Raw genomic sequence first — 22,967 nt, 5'->3', positions numbered from 1 at the left:
TTTACTAAGGCGCACTAACCAATTTAGCACTCGCTAAATGCTAACACGTCCATGGAATATAATGGGCGCGTTGGCATTTAAATCGATTAGTGCACGCTAAATCGACTAACACGCCGTAGTCAAAGGGGGGATAGTTGCTTACTGTAAAATGTTTCTGTAGGCATTTTTAGCAGCCTATTAAATCAAGGCTCTGGCCTAAACTGGAGATTATATTTGTGCTTAGTGTATCATAATGGTAAACAGATTGTAATATGCTAAAGTCCCAAGAGATAAGATACTGTCTTTAACTGCAGCTCCTTGGTGAGAAGTGGAAAAAAAATGTTTATTTTAAGAGAGCACACAGTTTGTAAATGCTGCCTCAAGTGATCGTAACTTAAGCATAAGCTGCTATCAAAAAAGACAGTGAAGGCAACCTCAGCCACAGTGCTGTATTCATTTCAATAGAGGCTCAACACATATGTGTTTCGGCCAGAACGGCCTGCATTAGGGGTCTGTAGTTCAAGAAACATAGATATATAAACAACCTGGTGCAGGCCGTTCTGGCCGAAACACTTACGTGTCGAGTCTCTATTGGAATGATAAAGAACTTTGGCACCCAGAGGTCGCCTTTGCTGTCTTTTTTGGTCTCTGCGGTGTGAGAAGGTGATTTCTCCTGTGTTGGTTACATTAACATAACCTGCTATGACCTATTAACTAGAGAATGACATGGGGACAAAATTTTCCCCATCCCCGTGGGAACTCATTTTGACGTCCCATCCCTGCGAGTTCTTTTCCTGTCCCTGCCCCATTCCTGCATGCTCCATCCTCATCTGCACAAGCCTCAAACACTTTAAAATCATAAGTGTTCACGGCTTGTGTGGTTAAGGCAGAGCTTACAGTAATGGGGAAGGGACAGCAGCAAAACTCATGGGGATGGGACGGGGAAATTGAGTTCCTGTGGGGACGGGGACAAATTTGTCCCCATGTCATTCTCAAATATTAACTGCTGGATTTTGTACAATTTACCCAAAGTTGGGTGCACAATAGTGGATGCAGATCACAGATCTATGCATAAATTAATTAGCCAATTAGGTGAAAGTAGTTAGCAGGGTTTAAAAAAGGTTTGGATAATTCCTTTTTTTTTTTTGTTCAATAAATTTTTATTCAGTATTTTTTTTTTTTAAAATACAAGGAGCAATTCAAATACATAAAAGTAGTATAACATTTTGCATTAATATACAGTTAATTATAAAGGCCCATATTATTAAGAAAAGCTCAGAGTATTGGATTTGTTTGTGGTGATGTATGACAATAGAAAGTGAAATAGGACAAAGTAAAAATTGAAAGAGAGAGGAAAAAAGAAGAGAGAAAGAAAAAGAAAAAAAAAAAAAAAAATTTTTAAAGAGAGGAGAGAAGACAGGAGTGTCTACATAGTAGAATGTACATATGAATCTAAAAATGACCAGGGTGATTTTTTGTTTTTCCAATTCATGGATTTACGGAGTGAAATTTTATTTTCATATGCATATGATTCAAATCTGTGGTACATACATAGAGAGTTCCACCAAAAAGTATAATCTAATAACGAAGATGATTTCCAATTTTTTAGAATATGCATGAGAGCAGTCACAAACATGGTATCAATGAGTTTAGGGGGACAATTTGATTGTGCGAAACAGGGGTGTTGAGATCGAAGGATTATAATGTCCATAGAAATCTCTTCTGAGCAGTTGGTGATAGATTGTATGGTATTTCAGATTTTGGACCAAAAAGATCGGACCAGTTTGGATAATTCCTTAAACAAAAGTAGCTTGGTAAAAAATCCACTGCTTATTCCTAGGATAAGCAACATAAAATCAGTTTTACTCCTTGGGATCTTGCCAGGTACTTGTGACCTGGGTTGGCTACTGTTAGAAACAAGATACTTGGTTTGATGGACCTTCGGTCTGTCCCAGTATAGCAATTCTTATGTTCTTATGATCACAATTAAAAATTGGTGTTAACAAGTGCTTAATTGACAGTAATTAGGGGTTACCTGCAGATCTGCCCTACATCCTATTAAAAAACCTGCTTGCTTAAATTTCATGAGGGTGTGGCCATGGGAAGAGCATGGATAGGTCAAGGGCGTTTCCAGAAATTAGGCGCAATGTCATAGAATACGTGCATTTGTGCGCCTAACTGCCATCAGCTGGGCGCACACATTTACATCAGCCTTTGACAGGTCTAAGTAATATTCAAATGTCTTCAGTGATTTTCTGCCCCACTCAGCCTATCAGAGATTGAACTGTGTTAAGATGTCAGTGAATGTGTAGGAGTGAACCCTCCTATTGCTTTCAGAAGTATTTCATGCAGTGGTATAATGTTATCACAGTATTGAGAACTGATTTCAAAATAGTAGTTTCCTATTTGTATCTGTGGCGTGGTGAGATGAAACACATATGACATTATTCTATCCTTTGTGTGCAAATGTGTCATTTCCTTTGCGAATGGCATCTTTAGCTAATATCACTAATGATTACCATGAGCAAGGTCATTTGTTGAAGCAGATGTGGCTCAGAGGATGTTTGTCTAGATCAGTGGTCTCAAACTCAAACCCTTTGCAGGGCCACATTTTGGATTTGTAGGTACATGGAGGGCCTCAGAAAAAATACCGGGTTTCCCCGAAAATAAGACAGTGTCATATTAATTTTGGGTCCAAAAAACGCACTAGGGATTATTTTAAGGGATGTCTTATTTTTTTTATGTACAACAATCATATCTCCCTTCCTCTCCTCTACCCCAACTCTTTCCTCTTTCCTTTCTCTTCCCCCCCCCCCACCATGTACAGCATCAGTTGTCCCCTCTCATCCATTCCCTTGTGCAGCAGAACCCCACTGACCCTCTCACCATGAGACTGACATACCTCTGCTCCGAGGCCTCCTAAAGTAACAGGGGTGGGGGTAGCTGAATTGACGAGTCCAATTTTTTCAGCAAATCAGGCAGCACTCATATCAGGGATGGAGTTGGGGAGTGTTGGGGACATTCGGGGTGGGGGCTTAGGGGTGTCGATCTTAACTAGGGCTAATTTTTGGGGTAGGGCTTATATTAGGAGCTTCTTTAAAAATCACACTAGGGCTTATTTTCAGGATAGGTCTTATTTTCAGGGAAATAGGGTAGTTACCGTATTTTCGCGGATATAACGCGCGCGTTATACGTGATTTTACGTACCGCGCATACCCCTCGCGCGTTATATGCCTGAGCGCGGTATAGAAAAGTTTTTAAACATAGTTCCCACCCCGCCCGACGCCCGATTCACCCCCCCAGCAGGACCGCTCGCACCCCCACCCCGAACGACCGCTCGCACGCGCTCGCACCCGCATCCACGATCGGAGCAAGAGGGAGCCCAAGCCCTCTTGCCCGGCCGACTCCCCGACGTCCGATACATCCCCCCCCCCGGCAGGACCACTCGCACCCCCACCCCGAAGGACCGCCGACTTCCCGACAATATCGGGCCAGGAGGGAGCCCAAACCCTCCTGGCCACGGCGACCCCCTACCCCCACCCCGCACTACATTACGGGCAGGAGGGATCCCAGGCCCTCCTGCCCTCGACGCAAACCCCCCTCCCTCCAACGACCGCCCCCCCCAAGAACCTCCGCCCGTCCCCCAGCCGACCCGCGACCCCCCTGGCCGACCCCCACGACACCCCCACCCGCCTTCCCCGTACCTTTGTGTAGTTGGGCCAGAAGGGAGCCCAAACCCTCCTGGCCACGGCGACCCCCTAACCCCACCCCGCACTACATTACGGGCAGGAGGGATCCCAGGCCCTCCTGCCCTCGACGCAAACCCCCCTCCCTCCAACGACCGCCCCCCCCCCAAGAACCTCCGACCGCCCCCCCCAGCCGACCCGCGACCCCCCTGGCCGACCCCCACGACCCCCCCACCCCCCTTCCCCGTACCTTTGGAAGTTGGCCGGACAGACGGGAGCCAAACCCGCCTGTCCGGCAGGCAGCCAACGAAGAAATGAGGCCGGATTGGCCCATCCGTCCTAAAGCTCCGCCTACTGGTGGGGCCTAAGGCGCGTGGGCCAATCAGAATAGGCCCTGGAGCCTTAGGTCCCACCTGGGGGCGCGGCCTGAGACACATGGTCGGGTTTGGCCCATGTGCCTCAGGCCGCGCCCCCAGGTGGGACCTAAGGCTCCAGGGCCTATTCTGATTGGCCCACGCGCCTTAGGCCCCACCAGTAGGCGGAGCTTTAGGACGGATGGGCCAATCCGGCCTCATTCCTTCGTTGGCTGCCTGCCGGACAGGCGGGTTTGGCTCCCGTCTGTCCGGCCAACTTCCAAAGGTACGGGGAAGGGGGGTGGGGGGGTCGTGGGGGTCGGCCAGGGGGGTCGCGGGTCGGCTGGGGGACGGGCGGAGGTTCTTGGGGGGGGCGGTCGTTGGGGGGAGGGGGGTTGCGTCGAGGGCAGGAGGGCCTGGGATCCCTCCTGCCCGTAATGTAGTGCGGGGTGGGGTTAGGGGGTCGCCGTGGCCAGGAGGGTTTGGGCTCCCTTCTGGCCCAACTACACAAAGGTACGGGGAAGGCGGGTGGGGGTGTCGTGGGGGTCGGCCAGGGGGGTCGCGGGTCGGCTGGGGGACGGGCGGAGGTTCTTGGGGGGGGGCGGTCGTTGGGGGGAGGGGGTTTGCGTCGAGGGCAGGAGGGCCTGGGATCCCTCCTGCCCGTAATGTAGTGCGGGGTGGGGTTAGGGGGTCGCCGTGGCCAAGAGGGTTTGGGCTCCCTCCTGGCCCGATATTGTTGGGGAGTCGGCGGTCCTTCGGGGTGAGGGTGCGAGTGGTCCTGCCGGGGGGGGGATGTATCGGACGTCGGGGGGGGGGCATCAGGCTTTCAGGATGGGGACAGACCTTCAAGGGGGGACAGGACTTCAAGGGGGGACAGTGCACGGAAAGTCAGGGGGGGTGAACGGAGAGTCGGGACAGCGCACGGAAAGTCAGGGCAGTGCACGGAAGTCAGGGGGGTGAACGGAGAGTCGGGACAGCGCACGGAAAGTCAGGGCGGGCGAAAGGAGCGTCGGGCATCATGCGCGTTATATGCCTGAGCGCGGTATAGAAAAGTTTTGGTACATATCATCGTGATTTCTGCGCGCTATACCCCTGTGCGCGTTTTACACAGGTGCGCGTTATATCCGCGAAAATACGGTAATGTCTTATTAAAGAAATGTAAATTTTGCATGAGGTAAAACTCTCTATAGTTTATAACAGTGTTCTTCAACCACTGGTCTGTGGACCGGTGCCGGTCTGCAGAAATTTCTGCCGGTCCACAGGGTCAGCACGTGCATCGGGTCCGAACAGTGTTTTTCAGCCGCCAGTCCGAGGTGCAATCGATGCAGCGTTATCTTCATGCCAGCGTCTCCTCTTCCTCAGTGCTATAGTGCACAAAGCCACGGGCAGCAGCTTCTACGTGCGTCCTGCACCTGAACTGGAAGCCTTCTCTCTGACATAGCAAAGGCAGAGGGAAGGCTTCCATATGAGGCACAGGACACGCGAGGAACCGCTGTCCGTGTTTTTGTGCACTGAATCAGTGCGGAAAAGGGAGCTGGACCAAAGATAACGCCGGGGGCAGCATAAAACAGCCAGGTAGGAACAGGCCATTAGGTAAGGCACAGCATGGAGGGAGGGAGAATTATTTTAGTTTTAAATTTAGTGATTGAATTGTGTCAATTTTGAGAATTTACATCCGCTGTCTATATTTTCCACTGTTCAGGAAGAAATGCATTTGTTTCTTTTTCTCTGGGGTTGTACTGCATGCAGAGTTTTGAATCTTAGGTTTTCATTTGTATATATTAGTACTTATAGTTTTTGGTCCTGTATTTGCATTTGGTTATCTGTTTTCTGGTAGGAATGAATGATGAGAAGCATTCAGTGTGCTTTGTGTAGTTTAATTTTGTGGTCAACCATTATGTGTTGTTAATAAGATTATATTGTTTGTGTGTATATGAAAAATGAATGGAAAAAATGGTGTTACAATTAGTACTATTATGGGGCGGGGTCTAGGGTGGAAATGGGCGGGGTCTGGCGGTCCACAAAATAATTCTATTATTTCCGCCGGTCCATAGGTGTCAAAAGGTTGAAGAACACTAGTTTCCTTTTGGCTAAGTCTTAGTAACAATATTGTAATTTATAGCTAAAGAGACTTATGATCAAGAAACTGTTTTATTTTACTTTTGTGATTATGATAAAAAAACCGAGGGCCTCAAAATAGTACTTGGTGGGCCGCGAGTTTGAGACCACTGGTCTAGATGTTTGTCTAGATGGCAACATTACCTTTCCTAATGTCCTGTACTCTAGCCCCTCCCCCTATTACCAGGTAATTAAATTAAGTGCAGTCCAAGGAGGATTGGAGAAAGATGGAAGCTTCAAAGATGTGCTCTATAGATAAGAAATGCTTGTTTTTGAGATGCTGCAGTGCATTAGCTCAGGTAGTGATCTTCAATGCAAGCTCCTGGGAGACCAGAGCACACTACTAGTTATTATAATGTGTAGTTCCAGTTTTAAAAAGTGCTGGTAGAAGGGAACGAGAATGAAAAAATGGAATACTGGTGATAAATGTGAATGTGGGAGGGGGCACTGAAGAGAGCAGTGGCAAATGATGGGGGGGGGTGTTCAGAAACACTGGAGGTAAAGGATGGGGAGCTCATGACAAAAGACAGAGATCAATGGCATAGAGAAATGGTTCTTAAACCTGTCCTGAGGGACCCCTAACCAGTCGGATTTTGAAGATATCCCTAATGAATACGCATGAGGCAGATTGCATACAACAGAGGTGGCAGACATGCAAATCTACCTCATGTATATTCATTAGGGAGACCTTGAAAACCCAACTGGCTGGGCTGGGGGTCCTGCAGGACAGGTTTAAGAACCACTGGCATCGGGCAAGGAGCATTGAGAAAGAGAGAGACTTATTTTATGTTAATTGATTTATTGGGGTTTATTTACTAGCTTTATCCCCATAAGGGGGTATACAACAAATTAAGTTTAACATAAAACTTACAATTTTTACAACAACATAATAGCAAAATGACCAAATGTAAATGGATATAATCAATAGGGTATACTTGGAAATGGCAAATTGAAATAATAGGATACAGTATCAGAAATATACACATGACAACCCTGTAGAACAGTGAATAACAGAAATATGATGTCGGTACAATACTACTACTATTAATTATTTCTATAGCGCTACCAGACGCACGCAGCGCTGTACAGAATCACAAAGAGTAAGAAAACAGTCCCTACTTGAAAGAGCTTACAATCTAAACAGGCATGACAGACAAACAAAAATTACAATACAAATTATACCATAATAGCATGGAAGAACATTCAAAGTTGAAGGAGAGAAATATGTAGAAACTGATAAAGATAAGGCTGAATTGCTTAACAAATATTTCTGTTTGGTGTTCACAGCTAAAGCGCCAGGAGCAGGACCACAGAAGACATAAGCAAATAGGGATGGGGGAGTGGTAGATCCTGATTAATTTTCAGAGGGTTGTTTTTGTGAGGAGCTAGCTAAACTAAAGGTGGACAAAGTAATGGGGCCAGATGGTGTACATCCGAGGGTATTGAAGGAACGTGAGGAAGTTCCAGCAGCTCTGCTGGTTGACCTTTTCAGTGTTTCTCTAGAGTCAGGTACTGGAGGACTGAAGAAGGCCGGATGCGGTCTCTCTCCACAAAAGTGGAAATAAGGAAGAAGTAGGGAACTACAGGCCGGTAAGCCTGACTTCTGTGGTAAGTAAATTAATGGAAACACTTTGAAAACAGAGAACAGTGACATTTCTGGAATCCAGTGGATTATAGGACCCGCTAGTGTTTGCAATTAATGCACTGGTAAGTGCAAAAACTTATTTCTGTGTAGTATAAGGGCCTCTTTATTTCCATGCTTGCAAATATGTACTGAGGTAGTAAAAATGATCACCATGACAATTTTATTTCTCTTTTCTTTATTTTGGAAACTTCAGAAAAGAATTAAAAACCCTGCTATTCAGGAAATCTTTAAAGACAAACTAACACAGCAAGAATCATCTCAATCCCCAATAGCAACCCGCTCCACTCCATAATACCACAGGAAATGTCCAGATAACTCCTTATCAGTGTTCCCGCTAAGCTGCGCTGGCGTGCGCTGGCGCACAAAATATTACATCGCAGCGCACAAGTTTCTCGTCACAGCGCACACACGTGCTTGCAGGCAGGCTCAGCTGGCCCCAGCGAGCTGGCAGTCCATGTAACGCGTCGCAAAGGTAAGGGGAGGCTGGGGGAGGAATCGGACGTCGGGGTGGGGGTGCGAGCAGGGAGGGGGGCGATCGGAAGAGGCGTACGGCAGATGGCAGGGTGGCGAGAGGAGAGTCGGGTGGGGGGGGGGGGGAGTAACACCGGAAGAGAGCGGCAAATCCGGGCAAGGCAAGACTTGCAGAGGCGTACCTAGGGGGTGCGGGGGGTCGATCCCGACGGTCCGCTCAGCTCGCCAACAAGGAGAGGTAGCTGGACTCGCGTACGCTCCGACCGCCTCTTCTTGCAAGAAGCCGGGTCTTATTCAATCAGGAGCTGCTTTGACATGCAGCTCCTGATTGGATAAGGCCCGACTTCGTGCAGGAAGAGGCGGTCAGAGCAGACGCGAGTGATTTCCTGCACTAGGCACCACATGAAGTCACCCACCGTACCACTCGATTCGGGTAAGCGCAGGTATCGGTGGGTGGCTTATTTGCGGGGGTGCCTTATTTTATATTTTTGTCTAAAAAGGGGGGGCTGTCTTATTTGATGGCCCTGCCTTATCATCGGGGAAACACGGTACTACTACTAGTAAATTAGTAATGCGCTACAAAACTGAGGCCGCACGAGCGCCATTGTTTATCTATACATGCATGAAGCAAGTTCTTTTCAAGTTTCAATCGTTTGAAGCGTGTGCATAAAATTTCTTTTGCGATCTTCCATAGATTCAGTCAAATAATTTTTAAATCCATTCGAAAATGTCGAAGCGTAAAGAGAATGAAGAGTTTGGTAGCAGCACAAAGAAAAAGCGCAGCCAATTTAAGAAGGAATGGCTGACCGAGTTTTTGGTTGACACCACGTTGCCGCACGCGAGTGGACGGAAAACAGTGGCGATGAAAGAAATATTCGAATATAGCGATACGGACAACGCATTAATTTGCTCCCTATGCCGAAAAGCAGGTGTTAACGGAGAATGGAGCACAGGGAAGACTTGGTCTGAGTGGAAAATTGATTATTTAAAGCGTCATCTGAATCATAATTCTCATTTAGAAGCGGTTCAAAAGCTTCACAATCAAAGCCGAGGTTTTCTAATGAATTTCTTGAAAGAAACTCCCGATAGTCGGAACAACAGAATCGAATACGCACAGATCGAATACGCACAGAGATATAAATCAAGTCCAGAGGGAGTTAACATTTTAATTGATAATATATTGCTAGCGGTAAAGTTGAATTCGTCCATGCTATCCGTCCAGGAAATTCACAATCACATGGCTAAATACGTAAAAATACCTGATAGCTGGAGAAGCAAAAACTATGCTTTCGAGTTCCTTGACTGCATAAATGCCATTGTTAAACGGGAAACATTTACAGAAATCCGGAGGTCTCCTTTTCATACCCTAATAATTGATGAAAGTACTGATATTTCTGTTTCGAAAATGCTCATAATATACATTAAATTTAGAAGAAGTGGCAGCAACATTCATGAGACAGTTTTTGCTGGCATCAAACATCTAACTGCTTGTGACAGCACAGCTATAGTTGATGCTATAAAGCAGTTTTATAGTGAGAACGATTTAGATTTCAGTCGTATGGTCATGTTCACGTCCGATGGAGCATCAGTCATGCTTGGGAAGCATAATGGTGTAGCTGCAAAGTTACATCAATCAGTTCCTCATCTTCTAGAGCAACACTGTGTAGCTCACTGCGAAGATCTAGGCATAGACGATGCATGGAAAACGATCCCATTCATGAAAGAGATCGAAACTCTAATACGCACCGTGTATATGATTTTCAGTAGATCGAGCGTACGAAAAGCCAAACTGGAGGATATTGCTAATGCTGCAGACTCAGATGTCATTTCATTTAAAGCTATACATGATGTTAGGTGGCTGTCTCGGCACTTTGCTGTAAGTGCAGTGGTTAGAAATTATGACATCCTGTTAGAATATTGTCAAGAACAGGTGGAAGAAGACAATGATCCCGTGCACAAATACTGCCTTACTAAATTGAGTAATCTGGAATTTAAAGTTGCGCTATTTATTCTCTGCGATGTTCTTGAGGAGCTTGGATCACTGTGTAAGCTTCTTCAGAAGAGTTGTTTGGCACCTTTGGATGCATTCCAGTTCACTAAAGCCAAATTAAGGAAACTCAGATCTCAATATCTGGGAGAAAAACCACATTTCAATGAAAATGTTGAAACTCTCATTTCATCTTGTAATTCTGTAATTAAAACAGATCATATTCTTACATTTATTACACAAACTTGTGATCATATGGACAAAAGATTTCCTGACAATGAATTAGAGGACTGGCGTGTTTTCGACAAAGACTGTATCTCAAATCCGTCCAACTTAGAGGAATTTACATTTGGAAACGAACAATTTTCACGATTATCTAACCGTTATTTTCTGTTAATGAACAAAGATGATGAACATTGTTTCAAAAGGCAGCTTATTTCAGAATATTCGGAGTTCAAATATATTATTGCTGAAAAAGTAAAAGCAGGAGCTATACAAACGCTTCAGGAAATGTACAATTTTGCTCAGCAGCATAAACAGTTCAGTGGACTAAATGCTCTATTAGACGTGTGTGGCACCTTTCAGGCTTCAAGTGCCGATTGTGAGAGAGGATTTAGCTTGATGAATGCTATAAAGACAAAGACTCGTAATAAGTTAAGAGTAGAACATTTGGAATGCCTAATTAGAATCAAACTTTATTTAGCCACAGGAAATAATGTAAACATAGACAGTGTTTACAATTTTTGGAAATCAGAAAAAGGCAGAAGAGAACAATCTTAATAAAGAATTTTGTACTTTCAAGAATTAATGCGTTGTTTTGTGTTCTTAAAAATATTATTTAACGTTATTTAATTTAGCGTGTAGGCCTAAAATTCCTTTGAATACCTCGTCCTCATGTATCAGCAACTTTGACAACATATTTATTTGGCTCATAACTTGCTGGCGCCCGATATTTTTAGCTCACAGTGAAAAAAGTTTGCTCACAACACCCGCCCGCTTAGAGGGAACACTGCTCCTTATGTATTCCTAAATGTCCAGATAACTTCTTATGTAATCTGCCTTGAACCGCAAGGTAATGGTGGAATAGAAATCACTAATGTAATGAATTCAACAGCTGTCCCTGGGTGTCTGGAAGGAAGTATTTTTCAGAAATGTCATGAAATGTAACATGCTTCCTGAACCTGACAATATGTCCATCGCTTTAAAATATTTTTCTCTCTGTACAAGAAAAATCAAGAGGTGATGTGAGCTCATAGCTGAAAAGGGGAGTGATTAATTCTAAAATCCAAAAGCAAACCTTTTCATTCTGACATTATGAAAACTTATGCCCCTGTTTACTATGCTCTGTCACAGACATAACATGGGTGGTTTGGCAATTTATTTATTTATATACTGCCTTTAGCTACAGTAGTAGAGCAAGGCGGTGCATGATCTACAACTTAAAATACTGGAAGGGAGCTACAAATTTTGATAGGATACAACCAGCCATACTAAGTACACACGCATACCAACAACGTAAGTAAAACAAAGATTCCTGGAATTATATCCGTCAGATACTGATGGGCTATCTCATATGTCCTGGAAGGCTTGCTGTGTCTGTACTGCAATTTTGAAATTTTTCTGGGAAAACTAACTACAAATGGCTAAAGGCAATAAGTTCCATAATGATGGCGCTGTGAAAAAGAAAAGCAATGTATCGTATGAATTCCAGATGAGCATATTGGGGTGAGGGCAAAACAAGCCTCTGATCGTTTATGGACTGGAGCAAATGGAGTGGGATATATGGAATAGTTAAACAATGAAGCTATTCGGGTAGACCATATTGGAGAGCCTCGAATGCCAGGAAAAGGATTTTAAATTTGATTTCTTGTTTAATTGGAGCCAGTGATAATCCTTCAATAAGGGTGAGATATGAGTAAACCTGCTGACATGACAAGAGTAGACAAATAGGACATTTCTGCATAGTTTGTAGTTTACGAATCAAAGTTTGTGAAATTCTGGCATAAACAATATTGCAGTAGTCTATCTTAGTTGCTAACAAAGAAAGAATGAATGTATGGAAGGTATTCCTATCAAACAACCTTACTGTGGTAAACTTTGCAGACTGAAGTATTCATTGAAAGCTATCAACATCTGAAGAAATAGTGTTAACTCTCTCTCAGGAGCTTTAGGGCTAGATTCACTGAAGATGCCAACTGGATTGCTGTTGGCTGATTCTCAAGAAGTGATCGATGCGCTATTAAGTTTGCTTGCAAATGATTTGCATGGAGGTGCAAATCATTTGCATGCAAACGCAACCGATCACTTGCTCAGTGAGCGATTGACACATGCACAGAACCCTAACAGCAGTGACAGGGGAAGCAGCCTCCTGTCACTGCTGTTAGGGCTTCTTGTTTGTTTGTTTTTTTGATGGCACAGATGTTATGTGTGTGTTACAAACGCCCAATCTGCCCCATTTAAAAAAAAAGAAAAAAGCTCACCTGCACTGATCCCCTCCCCACGCCACCGAATCCCCTGAACCAATCCACTCCCTCATACAATGCAAACCCCCCCCCCCCGCATCAGGCACCCCTAAGCCACTGTCTCCCCCTGAACCCCCCCCCCCCCCCCAAAATGGAAGGAGGGATGCCCACTCCCTCCTGCCACTGGATACTCCCCTCCCTCCCAAACCTCCCCGTATCTTTTTTAAAAGTTGGAAGTAGGAAGCCCACACTGAGGCTCCTGCTTGGGGTTACCAGTCCTAAATGATGGGCCTTCCCCTCCTGGTGTATCATGTGTTGCATGGGGAGGGGCCAAAGGCCCTGATTGGTTCAGTCACCTAAGCCCCTTCCCAAGTGGAGGAGTCTTAGGCGTCTGAGTCAATTAGGCCTTAGGCACCTCCCTCTGTATCCAGGATACTGAGGGAGGAGCTTAAGGCCCTGATTGCCTTGACCATTTGGCTTGACCTTATGGTTGAGCTGCTGCCTCTCCACCCAGAGGTTGTGAGATGAAATCCCGGTGCTACTCCTTGTGACCCTGGGAAAGTCCTACTTCCATCGTATCTAGTGTCCATGGCTTTGAATGTAAGCTTTGAAATGCCAAAGCCACAAAAAGGCGGTATAAGTCCCTTTCCCCTTATGTGTTTTCTATATGCAAAGATCTTTTGGAGTTGGAAATCTCAGTTTGTAGATATTAGTCAATTGCAGTATTCTTAGGCCCCGATTCTGCAAAGTGCTTCCCAATTGTAGGCAGCTGTAGGCGTCCTACAGCTGTCTAATCAGCCAATCAGGAGGCAAGTTTTCTAAAAAAAAAAAAATGCTCCCCAGGCAGGTCGCCTATATTGAAGACGCCTCCGGGAGCCTAAGGAGGCCCGCAAGCTCACCTAAACTTGCCTAAGGCAAAATGCTAGCCTACATGGTAAGTAGACGCGGCCACTATACTTAATTGCGGCTTGGGCTGCCAGTATCCCCTCTCCCTCCCCCGACGATCGTGGCAGGAGGGTGCCCAACCCCTCCTGCCCACAGAACCCACAATCACTGGCAGGAAGGTGCTCAATCCTTCCTGCCGGTAGGCCCCTACCCCTGAAGATCGCCGGCAGGAGGGTACCCGACCCCTTCTGCCAGACAACCCCTCCCGGACCCCGGAGCCCCTCCTCGGGCTTACCCGCAAGTTGGCCGGACGGGTCTTTGTACTGTCCAAATGAATCAGGCCCGCCCCCTCCCCTGCCCAATCCACAGGATCCTAGGGCCGTTTTGGCCCAGGCACCTAAGGCCCCGCCATAGGACATTTAAATCCATGTAAGCAGGAGCAATTTAAAAAAAATTACTCTGTCTTGTAGAGGAAACCAAGGCAAGTGAATAAAAAAAAGGGTAGCTTTTTTTCTCCCCCCCTCCCCCCCATCCACAGCTCCCTTAAAATCAACTTCACAGCAGTATTTTGTAACTTGCAACACAGCCAAAAGCTTTAGAGACAAACTATATTACAATCATTGAAATTCCTTTTTCAATATAAACATAAGCAAACTGAGCAGATATGTAGTTGCTCTTCTTTCACTATCGTTGTGGTGCACAATGTCTTTGTATCACCAGTTGCTAGTATTGTTATTTAAATTCATTTGTGGGAGCTAGTTTCTATTTTCTGTGTATTTTGTTTAAGCCATCTTGAGCCTGGCATTCCAACTCTTCAAAAAGAAAGTTAAGTTGCTTCCAGGTCCTTCTTGATGACATTAATCAGAAGCTGTGGAACCAGGAAAAAATCATTTGCCCTGACTCAGTGCCCTGTTTCCCTTCCAATGAATGATCTCTTTTCATTTAACTGGGAAAAAGCTGTGCTGCATGTTTTAATTAAAGCATGCCTTTGTCTCACATGTCACATACTTCTGCTGAGATTTTGGTTCAGCCTTTTACAAACTCAGAGAATGTTGATCATAGTCCTTTGAAAGACAAAAGGTGTTGAATATTAAGCATTTGGAATTGAGTTGGCCTACTTAGCATTCTGAATTGGTATTGTTTTGGAGTGGCAATAGGGGAGCTCTTGACTGAATCTGGCTTTGCTGCAGAAGCTATGGGCTTCCTATGGACCTAGGGAAGGAATGTCGTAAGATTACTTTCAAAGAAGCTCTTATAACACCACTTTACATAAGTGACCTGAATGCTGGCTAGTCTACAATTCAGTGCCATAGCTTTGGTACACATTTCAGAGTTAAATGCTTTGAGGAAGTGAAATCACCAGAAAAGTTGGTCTTTTTATGGTCAGTTACAGCTGATGACTGACCTCTGGCTCTTTGTAGAGCTACTGAAGGGGAGGGAAGAAGGGCCTAGAGCACAAGCAGGGAGGGAATAGAGATGTCCTCATTATTTGAGTTGGAGTAGGCTGTTCCTTCAAAAAGAATCCACAGATCCAATACTGAGGAAACTCCTCCTGCAAAAGACCTCCGTGCTCCAGAGATTTTATACATTCACACCCAATATGGCCATGTAGTAAGACATGAAAAGGTCAGAGAGATGATTTTTACCAGTTTGGAATATTACTCCCATTGGTATTCATTTACCTCTGAAGCAGACCCTTCGCCAACACATGGTCTTGTCCAGCATATATACGAGACCTGGGCACTAAAGTAGAAAAAAAACTGCAAATTTTATATTGTGTGCTCTTTTTCTTGACACCCAGTTATAAATTTTGGAGAAGCAATCTTTCATATCATCAAAAAGTTTTTGGATAGTACTTGTTAGGGGGAAAATGATCTGAGGCTTTCAATCAAAAAGGATAATTGCTAACAGAAAAAACAAAGTAAAATTCAAATTCAAAGTATCCTTCACAATGGTGTGCCATGATCAAGGGGAATTTTAAGGAGTCAAGTGGTCACCTGCTTCATCTAGTGTAGGGTTATCCAACCTTGGTCCTCGAGGGCCACAATCCATTCGGGATTTCAGGATTTTCCCCAATGAATTTGTGTATTCATTGGGGGAAATCCTGAAGACCTGACCTGGCAAGGGCCAAGGTTGGACACCCCTGATCTAGTGGGTAGGAATACAGGGGAAGAGATCACCTTTCTGGAGTACAATCAAAGGGGTCTACTTGTTATACATACAGGTACAGCCTGACTATGGTCCTGAGAAGCATCAACAGTTTTTGATGGCTGACAAAAATCAAAAAGAGATAATTCATAAAGAAAAAAGCAGAGTAAAATCAGTCAGTGCAGTGCACACTTTTTTAGCCACCACCAGTATTATTCCCAGATATTCAGTACCAGGCCACGTCCAAGCACTGTCACTGAATATCCAAGTTTATGCAGCCAGCTATCTCTTATATCGTTAAGTGCGATATTCAGAACTTAACCACCTGAGTGACATCATATAATGATAAGTGTGTTTTATGTGGTCCAATATGGACACTCAGCTTAGCTGGTTAAACGCTGAGGAATAAATTCTATTTATGATGCCCAAATTCGGCACCAAAAAAGCGCTATCTTATAAATTGCACTTAAAGTTAGGTATGGTTTATAGACTAGAGCTAATGCCTGGGAACCGTGATTAAATATAGGCCAAGCCATTTATACTAAGGAAAATGAGGTGCACATGCTTGTGCCTAAATTTGGACATGGATGCCCTTATTCTATAATTATACATGTAACTTAAAGTAACGCCTCTGAGTCGGCCATGACCTGCCCACGCTCATGCCCCCTTTTTGATTCGTGTATAAAATTTAGGTGCAGATTCCACGCTTAAATTTATACACATAACATATAATTGATTTTAATTAGCACCAATAATTGCTTACTAAAAAAAACAATTACTGGTGCTAATTGATTTGTTATTCAATTAAGAATAAGAACATAAGAATAGCCTTACTGGGTGAGACCAATGGTCCATCAAGCCCAGAAGCCCATTCTCACAGTGACCAATCCAGGTCACTAGTACCTAGCCAAAACCCAAGGAGTAGCAATATTCCATGCTACCGATACAGGGCAAGCAGTGGCTTCTCCCATGTCTTTCTCAATAACAGACTATGGACTTTTCCTCCAGGAACTTGTCCAAATCTTCCTTAAAACCAGCTACGCTATCCACTTTTACCGCATACTCTGGCAACGCATTCCAGAGCTTAATTATTCTCTGGAAAAAAAAATTGGTTTTAAAAGTATTTCCCTGTAACTTCATCGAGTGTCCCACTAGTCTTTGTCATTTTTGACAGAGCGAAAAATCGATCCACTTGTACCCGTTCTACTCCACTCAGGATTTTGTAGACTTCGATCATATCTTCAATCATATGCAAATTAAGGATATGACCAAAATTATTTATGCATTTTTAGCACTTTTTTTTTTATAGAATATGGGGGTGAATATCGGTACTTAACTATATAACCCCTCCCCTTTTATAAAACCGTAGTGTGGTTTTTAGCACCAGCCATGGCAGTAACAGCTCTGACACTCATAGGAATTCTATGAGCATTGGAGCTGTTACCGCCGCAGCCAGCGCTAAAAAAACCACGCTATGGTTTTGTGAAAGGGAGGTCAGTGTCAATCCAGCCTTCAGACAAGTTTGTAGTAATATTCAGCAGCGCTATTTTACGTGCCGCGGAATATCAGCCTAAGTGATTTAAAATAGCCAGGAGCCATTTCTGGCAGTCAAGGGCTCCTTTTATCAAGGCACGCTACGGGGGTTAGCGCGTCGGACATTTCATCACACGCTAGCCCCCGCGGCAAGCCAAAAAAACTAATGCCTCGTCAATGGAGGCGTTAGCGGCTAGCGCAGCAGGCAGTTGAACGCGCAGGATTCCGCGCGTTAAACCCCTACCGCATCTTGATAAAAGGAGCCCTAAATCACTTTAAAAATCAATCCCAACATGTAAAGTGGGGTTTTTTTGTGTGGGGTTTTTTTTTTTTTACTGTATATGTGATCACAACAAAACAGGGGTGGGCAGCCATGGTACTCGGGTATCGCAACCCAGTTGGTTTTTCAAGAATTCAATAACAAATATGCATGAGATTGATTTACATGCCCTGATTTCATTGCATCAAAACAGATCTCGGGCATATTCATTGGAAATCTTGAAAATCTGAATGGATTTTAGTCCTTGAGTGCCATGGTTGCCCACCCCTGCATTAAAAGGCCAACACCACCTTGACCTCATAGTAAGGTCTTAGTAGACACTGCTATATTTAGCCCATGTGCTCTTTGGATATGCTCAATGTAGCAAAGATTTAGTACATAGGTACCTATATAGGAAAGTGTGTAGTTCTTTATACGTTGTGGTATGTCACGCCTAGTTCTTTGAAGAAGTCATACGCGCCTAGTCATATGCATCGGTTTTCATATATTGTTCAAATCATCCCAACTGCCCCCCACCCCCACCCCATTAAACTAAAATAACCTGCCCGTTTTCCTATTTTGAGTTTGCTATTGCAGTTATGCAGTAATTAAAGTTCTATGCAAATAAATATTTAACATTGCAATTTTATATAATGAATCCAATTAAGTTTATGATCAAAACAGAGACATACCAAATCTCATTTGGTAGATTGTTCCATTATGTAATTAAGCTAGATCAGCAGTACTCGCGTGTAATTATCTGAAATGGAACGAGCATGTACAATTAAAGCACACTATTCTTCTGATTACTTAGGTTGTGTGAAATGCTCCAGATCAACTCAGAAATGGATTCCGCCTATGTCTTGGAAACTCTAGCTGGTAACTTCATGGATGTGGTTCAGTACAACAGTGACAACAGGGCCTTTGAGGTAGGCGAGCACAAAAGAAATACAGAGAGACTAATACAGCGGGTGAAGAAAAAATCTGAGAAAAACTGGAGAAATTAATCAAGAGGCCCCTTTTTATTAAGCTGCTTTGGGCGCTAGTGCAGGGGTGTCAAGGGGTGTCAAACTCAATCACATTAAAGGGCCAAAATCCAAAACATAGGCTAAGTCATGGGCCAGTCCCCGCCCAATCTCAACCCCAGACCCCGCCCAATCTCAACCCCAGACCCCGCCCTCATAATAATTCATTTTTCATATATACACACATAATATAATCTTATTAACACATAATGGTAATTGTTAACCACATAATTAAACTACACAAAACACATTGTATGCGTCTCAACATTCATTAAGAACATAAGAATTTGCCTCCACTGGGTCAGACCAGAGGTCCATCCTGCCCAGCGGTCCGCTCCCGCGGCGGCCCATCAGGTCCGCGACCCGTGAAGTGGTTCCTGACCACTTCTATAACCTACCTCAAGTTCTATCTGTACCCCTCTATCCCCTTTTCCTCCAGGAACCTATCCAAACCTTCCTTGAACCCCTGTAAAGAGTTCTGGCTTATCACCTCCTCCGGAAGCTTGTTCCATGTGTCCACCACCCTCTGAGTAAAAAAGAACTTCCTGGCATTTGTACTAAACCTGTCCCCTTTCAATTTCTCCGAGTGACCCCTAGTGCTTGAGGCTCCCCACAGTTTGAAGAATCTGTTCTTATTCACTTTCTCTATGCCCTTTAGGATTTTGAAGATTTCTATCATGTCCCCTCTAAGTCTCCTCTTCTCCAGAGAGAACAGCCCCAGTGTTTTTAACCTGTCGCTGGGGCTGTTCTCTCTCAGATAACCCCTATGCAAATACGGGACCAAAAACTAAGAATACTAATATATTTAAAAAAAAAAAAATCGCCCTAAGATTCAAGATTCTGCATGCAGTACAACCCCCAGAGAAAAAGAAACAAATGTATTTCTTCCTGAGCAGTGCAAAAGATAGCAGATTAAAATGCTCAAAATTTGACACAATTCAAACACTAACTTGAAAATAAAACCATTCCCCTTACCTTTGTTGTCTCCCTCCATGCTGTGCCTCCCTCCGGCGGGTGTCTAACCTTCTGGCCGGCTCCATCCTAGCTGTTTTATGTGGTCCACGGTCCGATGCCCCCCGGTGTCATCTTGTGGCCGGCTCCCTCCTCCTCACAGCCGTAGTGTGCACGGAGCCGCATGTAGCGGCTCCTCTTGCGTCCAGCACCTGAACTGGAAGCCTTCTCTCTGATGATGCAATGTCAGAGGGAATGCTTCTGGATGAGGTGTGGGACGCGCGAGGAGCTGCTCCTGCTCCTTGCACATTACAGCTGTGAGGGGGAGGGAGCTTGGCCACAAGGTAAAACTGGGGGCATCGGACCGCGGGCTGCATAAAACAACCAGGCAGGCTAGATTTGGCCCTTCGGCCTTGAGTTTGACACCTGTGTGCTAGTGCGTGCCTAATGCAACTTAAAATGGCATACCATGGGATACACTCAGGTGTCCTGTGGTAACTGCTAAATTAGCGCACTCTGAGCACTAAAAAGTATTTTTTGGAGAAGGGGCATGTCAAGGGGGCTGACAGGGGGCATTCCTCCACTAAATAGTTAGGCTTTGATTCTATAAACAGTGCCTAACTCCTAGGCACCATTGAGCATGGTTGTCAATCATGCCCTAGGCACCATTTATAGAATCAGCAGTGCCTAAACCAGCCAGGAGCCATTTCTGGCAGTTAAATCGCTTTAAATATCAATCCCAACATGTAAAGTGTTGTTTTTTTTTGGGGGGGGGGGTTACTGTTTATGTGATCACAACAAAACGAGTGGGCAGCCATGGTCCTCAGGTATCAGAACCCAGTTGGTTTTTCAAGAATTCAATAACTAATATGCATGAGATTGATTTGCATGTCCTGATTTCATTGCATGAAAACAGATCTCGGGGGCATATTCATCACATTCATTCCTCTTGCCTTCGATTATAGTGCCTCAGAGGGAAGACTTCCAGATTTGCTATTGGCAGCATGTCAGAGCTGTTGCCCGTGGCCTTGAAGAAATTTGGCTGTTAAGGGAAGTAGAGGAGAAAGAGGGAATGAGAAATGCTGCCTGGGTGGGGGATGGGGGTAAGGGTGGATAGAGAAAAACTATCGGGACATAGGGTGAAGGGGAGGGAGAGATATACATGGGGAAAGGAAGAAAGAGGGGGAATTGAGCATGGGGTGGGAGGGAAGAGAGAGAAAGAGATGCTGTACAGTGAGGGAGGAGAATTTTTGGACATGATGGTGGAGAGGAGGAAGATAGAGATGAGAAAGGGAGAACATAACATAAAACTCACTTTTATACCGTAATACCGTTAAGTTCTATGTGGTTTACAAAAGAAAAAATAAACGCAATAGATGGATACTTCAATTACCCAAAAGATCTAGAAATGTTGGATATGGTAGTGAAGAGAAAAGGTCTCTAATGTATACCTATAGCATAATTACATGAAATAACTACTGAAGGTTATGGGTACGGGCAGGGATGGAAGAGACTACTTGCAGTGATTGGAAGGGACAGGTCTGATTTTCCGTCCCTGTGCAATTCTCTAGTAGAATCTTTATGTGCAATGGAGGGAAGCCATTTGCACAGAGTAAGACCTAATGAGAATTTAGGGAAACAGATTTGGAGCATGATCATCTAATATAATAAAACGGTAAGCCGCGCATGCGCACTTCCTATGCGTGCGTCCGTTTTCCGTGAGCTGTAGCACACATAGGAAGTGCGCATGCGCGGCTTAAAGTCTGGCCTCACGCGAGGCAAGACAAGTGGCATGCGCGCCCTTCCCTGCTCTCCACTGCTACCGGCCGCTAGCACCCCCTGCCCTCTCCGTCGCCTCCTGGCTCCAGCAGCATAGGCAGCACTATAAACACGCTGCTTCATGCCCTTCTCTGCCAATTTCCTCTGCTGCATCTCTGATGACATCATCGGAGACAGACGCGGCAGAGGAAATCGCCAGTAGAAGGCCACGAAGCAGCGTGTTTAAAGTGCTGCCTACGCGGCTGGAGTCCCGAGGTTTGTCGGCAGTGGGAGGGTCAGGAGCAGGCCGGATCGACAACGGCAGTCAAAGAAGGGGGAGGGGCTGAACGGAGCAGGGAAGATAAGGTAAGAAAAGGGAAAGGGTGAGTGGGGGAAAATGCTGCTACTGCTTCTGCACAGGAAAGGGGAGGGATAGGAGGGAAATGCTGTTGCTGTTGCATAGGGAAGTGGGATGGAAATGCTGCTGCACAGGGAAATGGGGAAAAATGATAGACAGACAGCAGGAGGGAGGGAGACAGAAAGAAAGAAAGTCACAGGGCCAGGGAGAGGGACAGAAAGACAGACAGAGAAAGGGGGCCAGAGAAAGAGTCAGCAGGAGAGGGAAAGGGGGCTGCTTTGGGGGGAGGGGTGTGCTTGGGGCAAACAGTTTGCTCTGTGGGGGAAGACAGAAGGGGCCATGGAGAGACAGGGAGAGGGATAGGGGGCTGCTTTGGGGGGAGGGGTGTGCTGAGGGGAGACAGAAGGGGCCATGGAGAGATAGGGAGAGGGGACAGACAGCTTTGCTCTGGGGGAAAGACAGAAGAGGGCCATGGAGAGACATTTGGGGGGGAGGTGGGTGCTGGGGGCAGACAGCTTTGCTCGGGGGGGAGGGGGAGACAGAAGGATACAGACAGCGGCCAAGGAGAGAGAAATAAAGAAACACAGACAGACAGACACATCTATTCTAGCACCCGTTAATGTAACGGGCTTAAAGACTAGTGTAATATAATATTACTCTTAGCTCTAAGATTCACTATGGGTTCCTTTTACTAAGCTGTGATAGCGTTTTTAGCGCATGCAGAATTTTAGCACGCATTAAACCCAATGCTGGCATTAGTGTCTAGTGCGCGCTATAAACGCTATCACAGCTTAGTAAAAAGAGCCCTATATGCTATTTTTTATTATTATTTCCAGATATTTGTTTGGAAATGTTGGCATTAATACAAGTGCACAAGTAAACACAAAACAGTAAAACTTCACATAGATAAAGCAGTTACTAAAATAACAGATTTGTCTCTCTGAGAATCCAACAACTATAATCTAATATCTCATCCAGCTAAGAGAGAGTCAAACAACTTCTAAATATTTTAAGGGCTCCTTTTATGAAGCTGCGTTAGCGGCTTAACGCGTGTAATAGCGCACGCTAAACTGCCGGCTGTGCTAGCCGCTACCGCCTCCTCTTGAGCAGGTGGCAGTTTTTCGGCTAGCGCGGGGGTTAGCGTGTGATAAAAAGTCACGTGCGACAAAGCCGTTAACGCGGCTTCGTAACAGGAGCCCTAAGGTTTATATTTTTAAATCTATTTTCATCCCTCCCTATGCAAAATACCCCCCAAATAAAACCCCACCTCATGTCAGAGTCCACCACACTGCCCCTCCCATAGCTTCCCTCTACAGATATTTCCAACAGAAAGATACTGACAGCCCCCA

General features: G+C 45.1%; 1 protein-coding gene across 2 annotated transcripts in view; it reads left to right on the top strand.

Moving 5' to 3' along the window:
* LOC117367141 (putative serine protease K12H4.7) overlaps positions 1-22,967 on the top strand; it is a 137,493-nt gene that overhangs the window by 53,456 nt on the left and 61,070 nt on the right. For both annotated transcript variants that reach the window (XM_033959449.1, XM_033959450.1), the window contains exon 5: positions 18,341-18,455. In XM_033959449.1, the coding sequence (XP_033815340.1) occupies positions 18,341-18,455 (115 nt within the window). The remainder of the gene's footprint in view (positions 1-18,340; positions 18,456-22,967) is intronic.

The sequence above is a fragment of the Geotrypetes seraphini genome, chromosome 9 (genome assembly GCF_902459505.1).
Source record: "Geotrypetes seraphini chromosome 9, aGeoSer1.1, whole genome shotgun sequence".
NCBI classification, from domain to species: Eukaryota; Metazoa; Chordata; class Amphibia; order Gymnophiona; family Dermophiidae; genus Geotrypetes; species Geotrypetes seraphini.
Note: the sequence above shows the minus strand (reverse complement) of the source record. Positions and strands in the feature narration are given on the sequence as shown.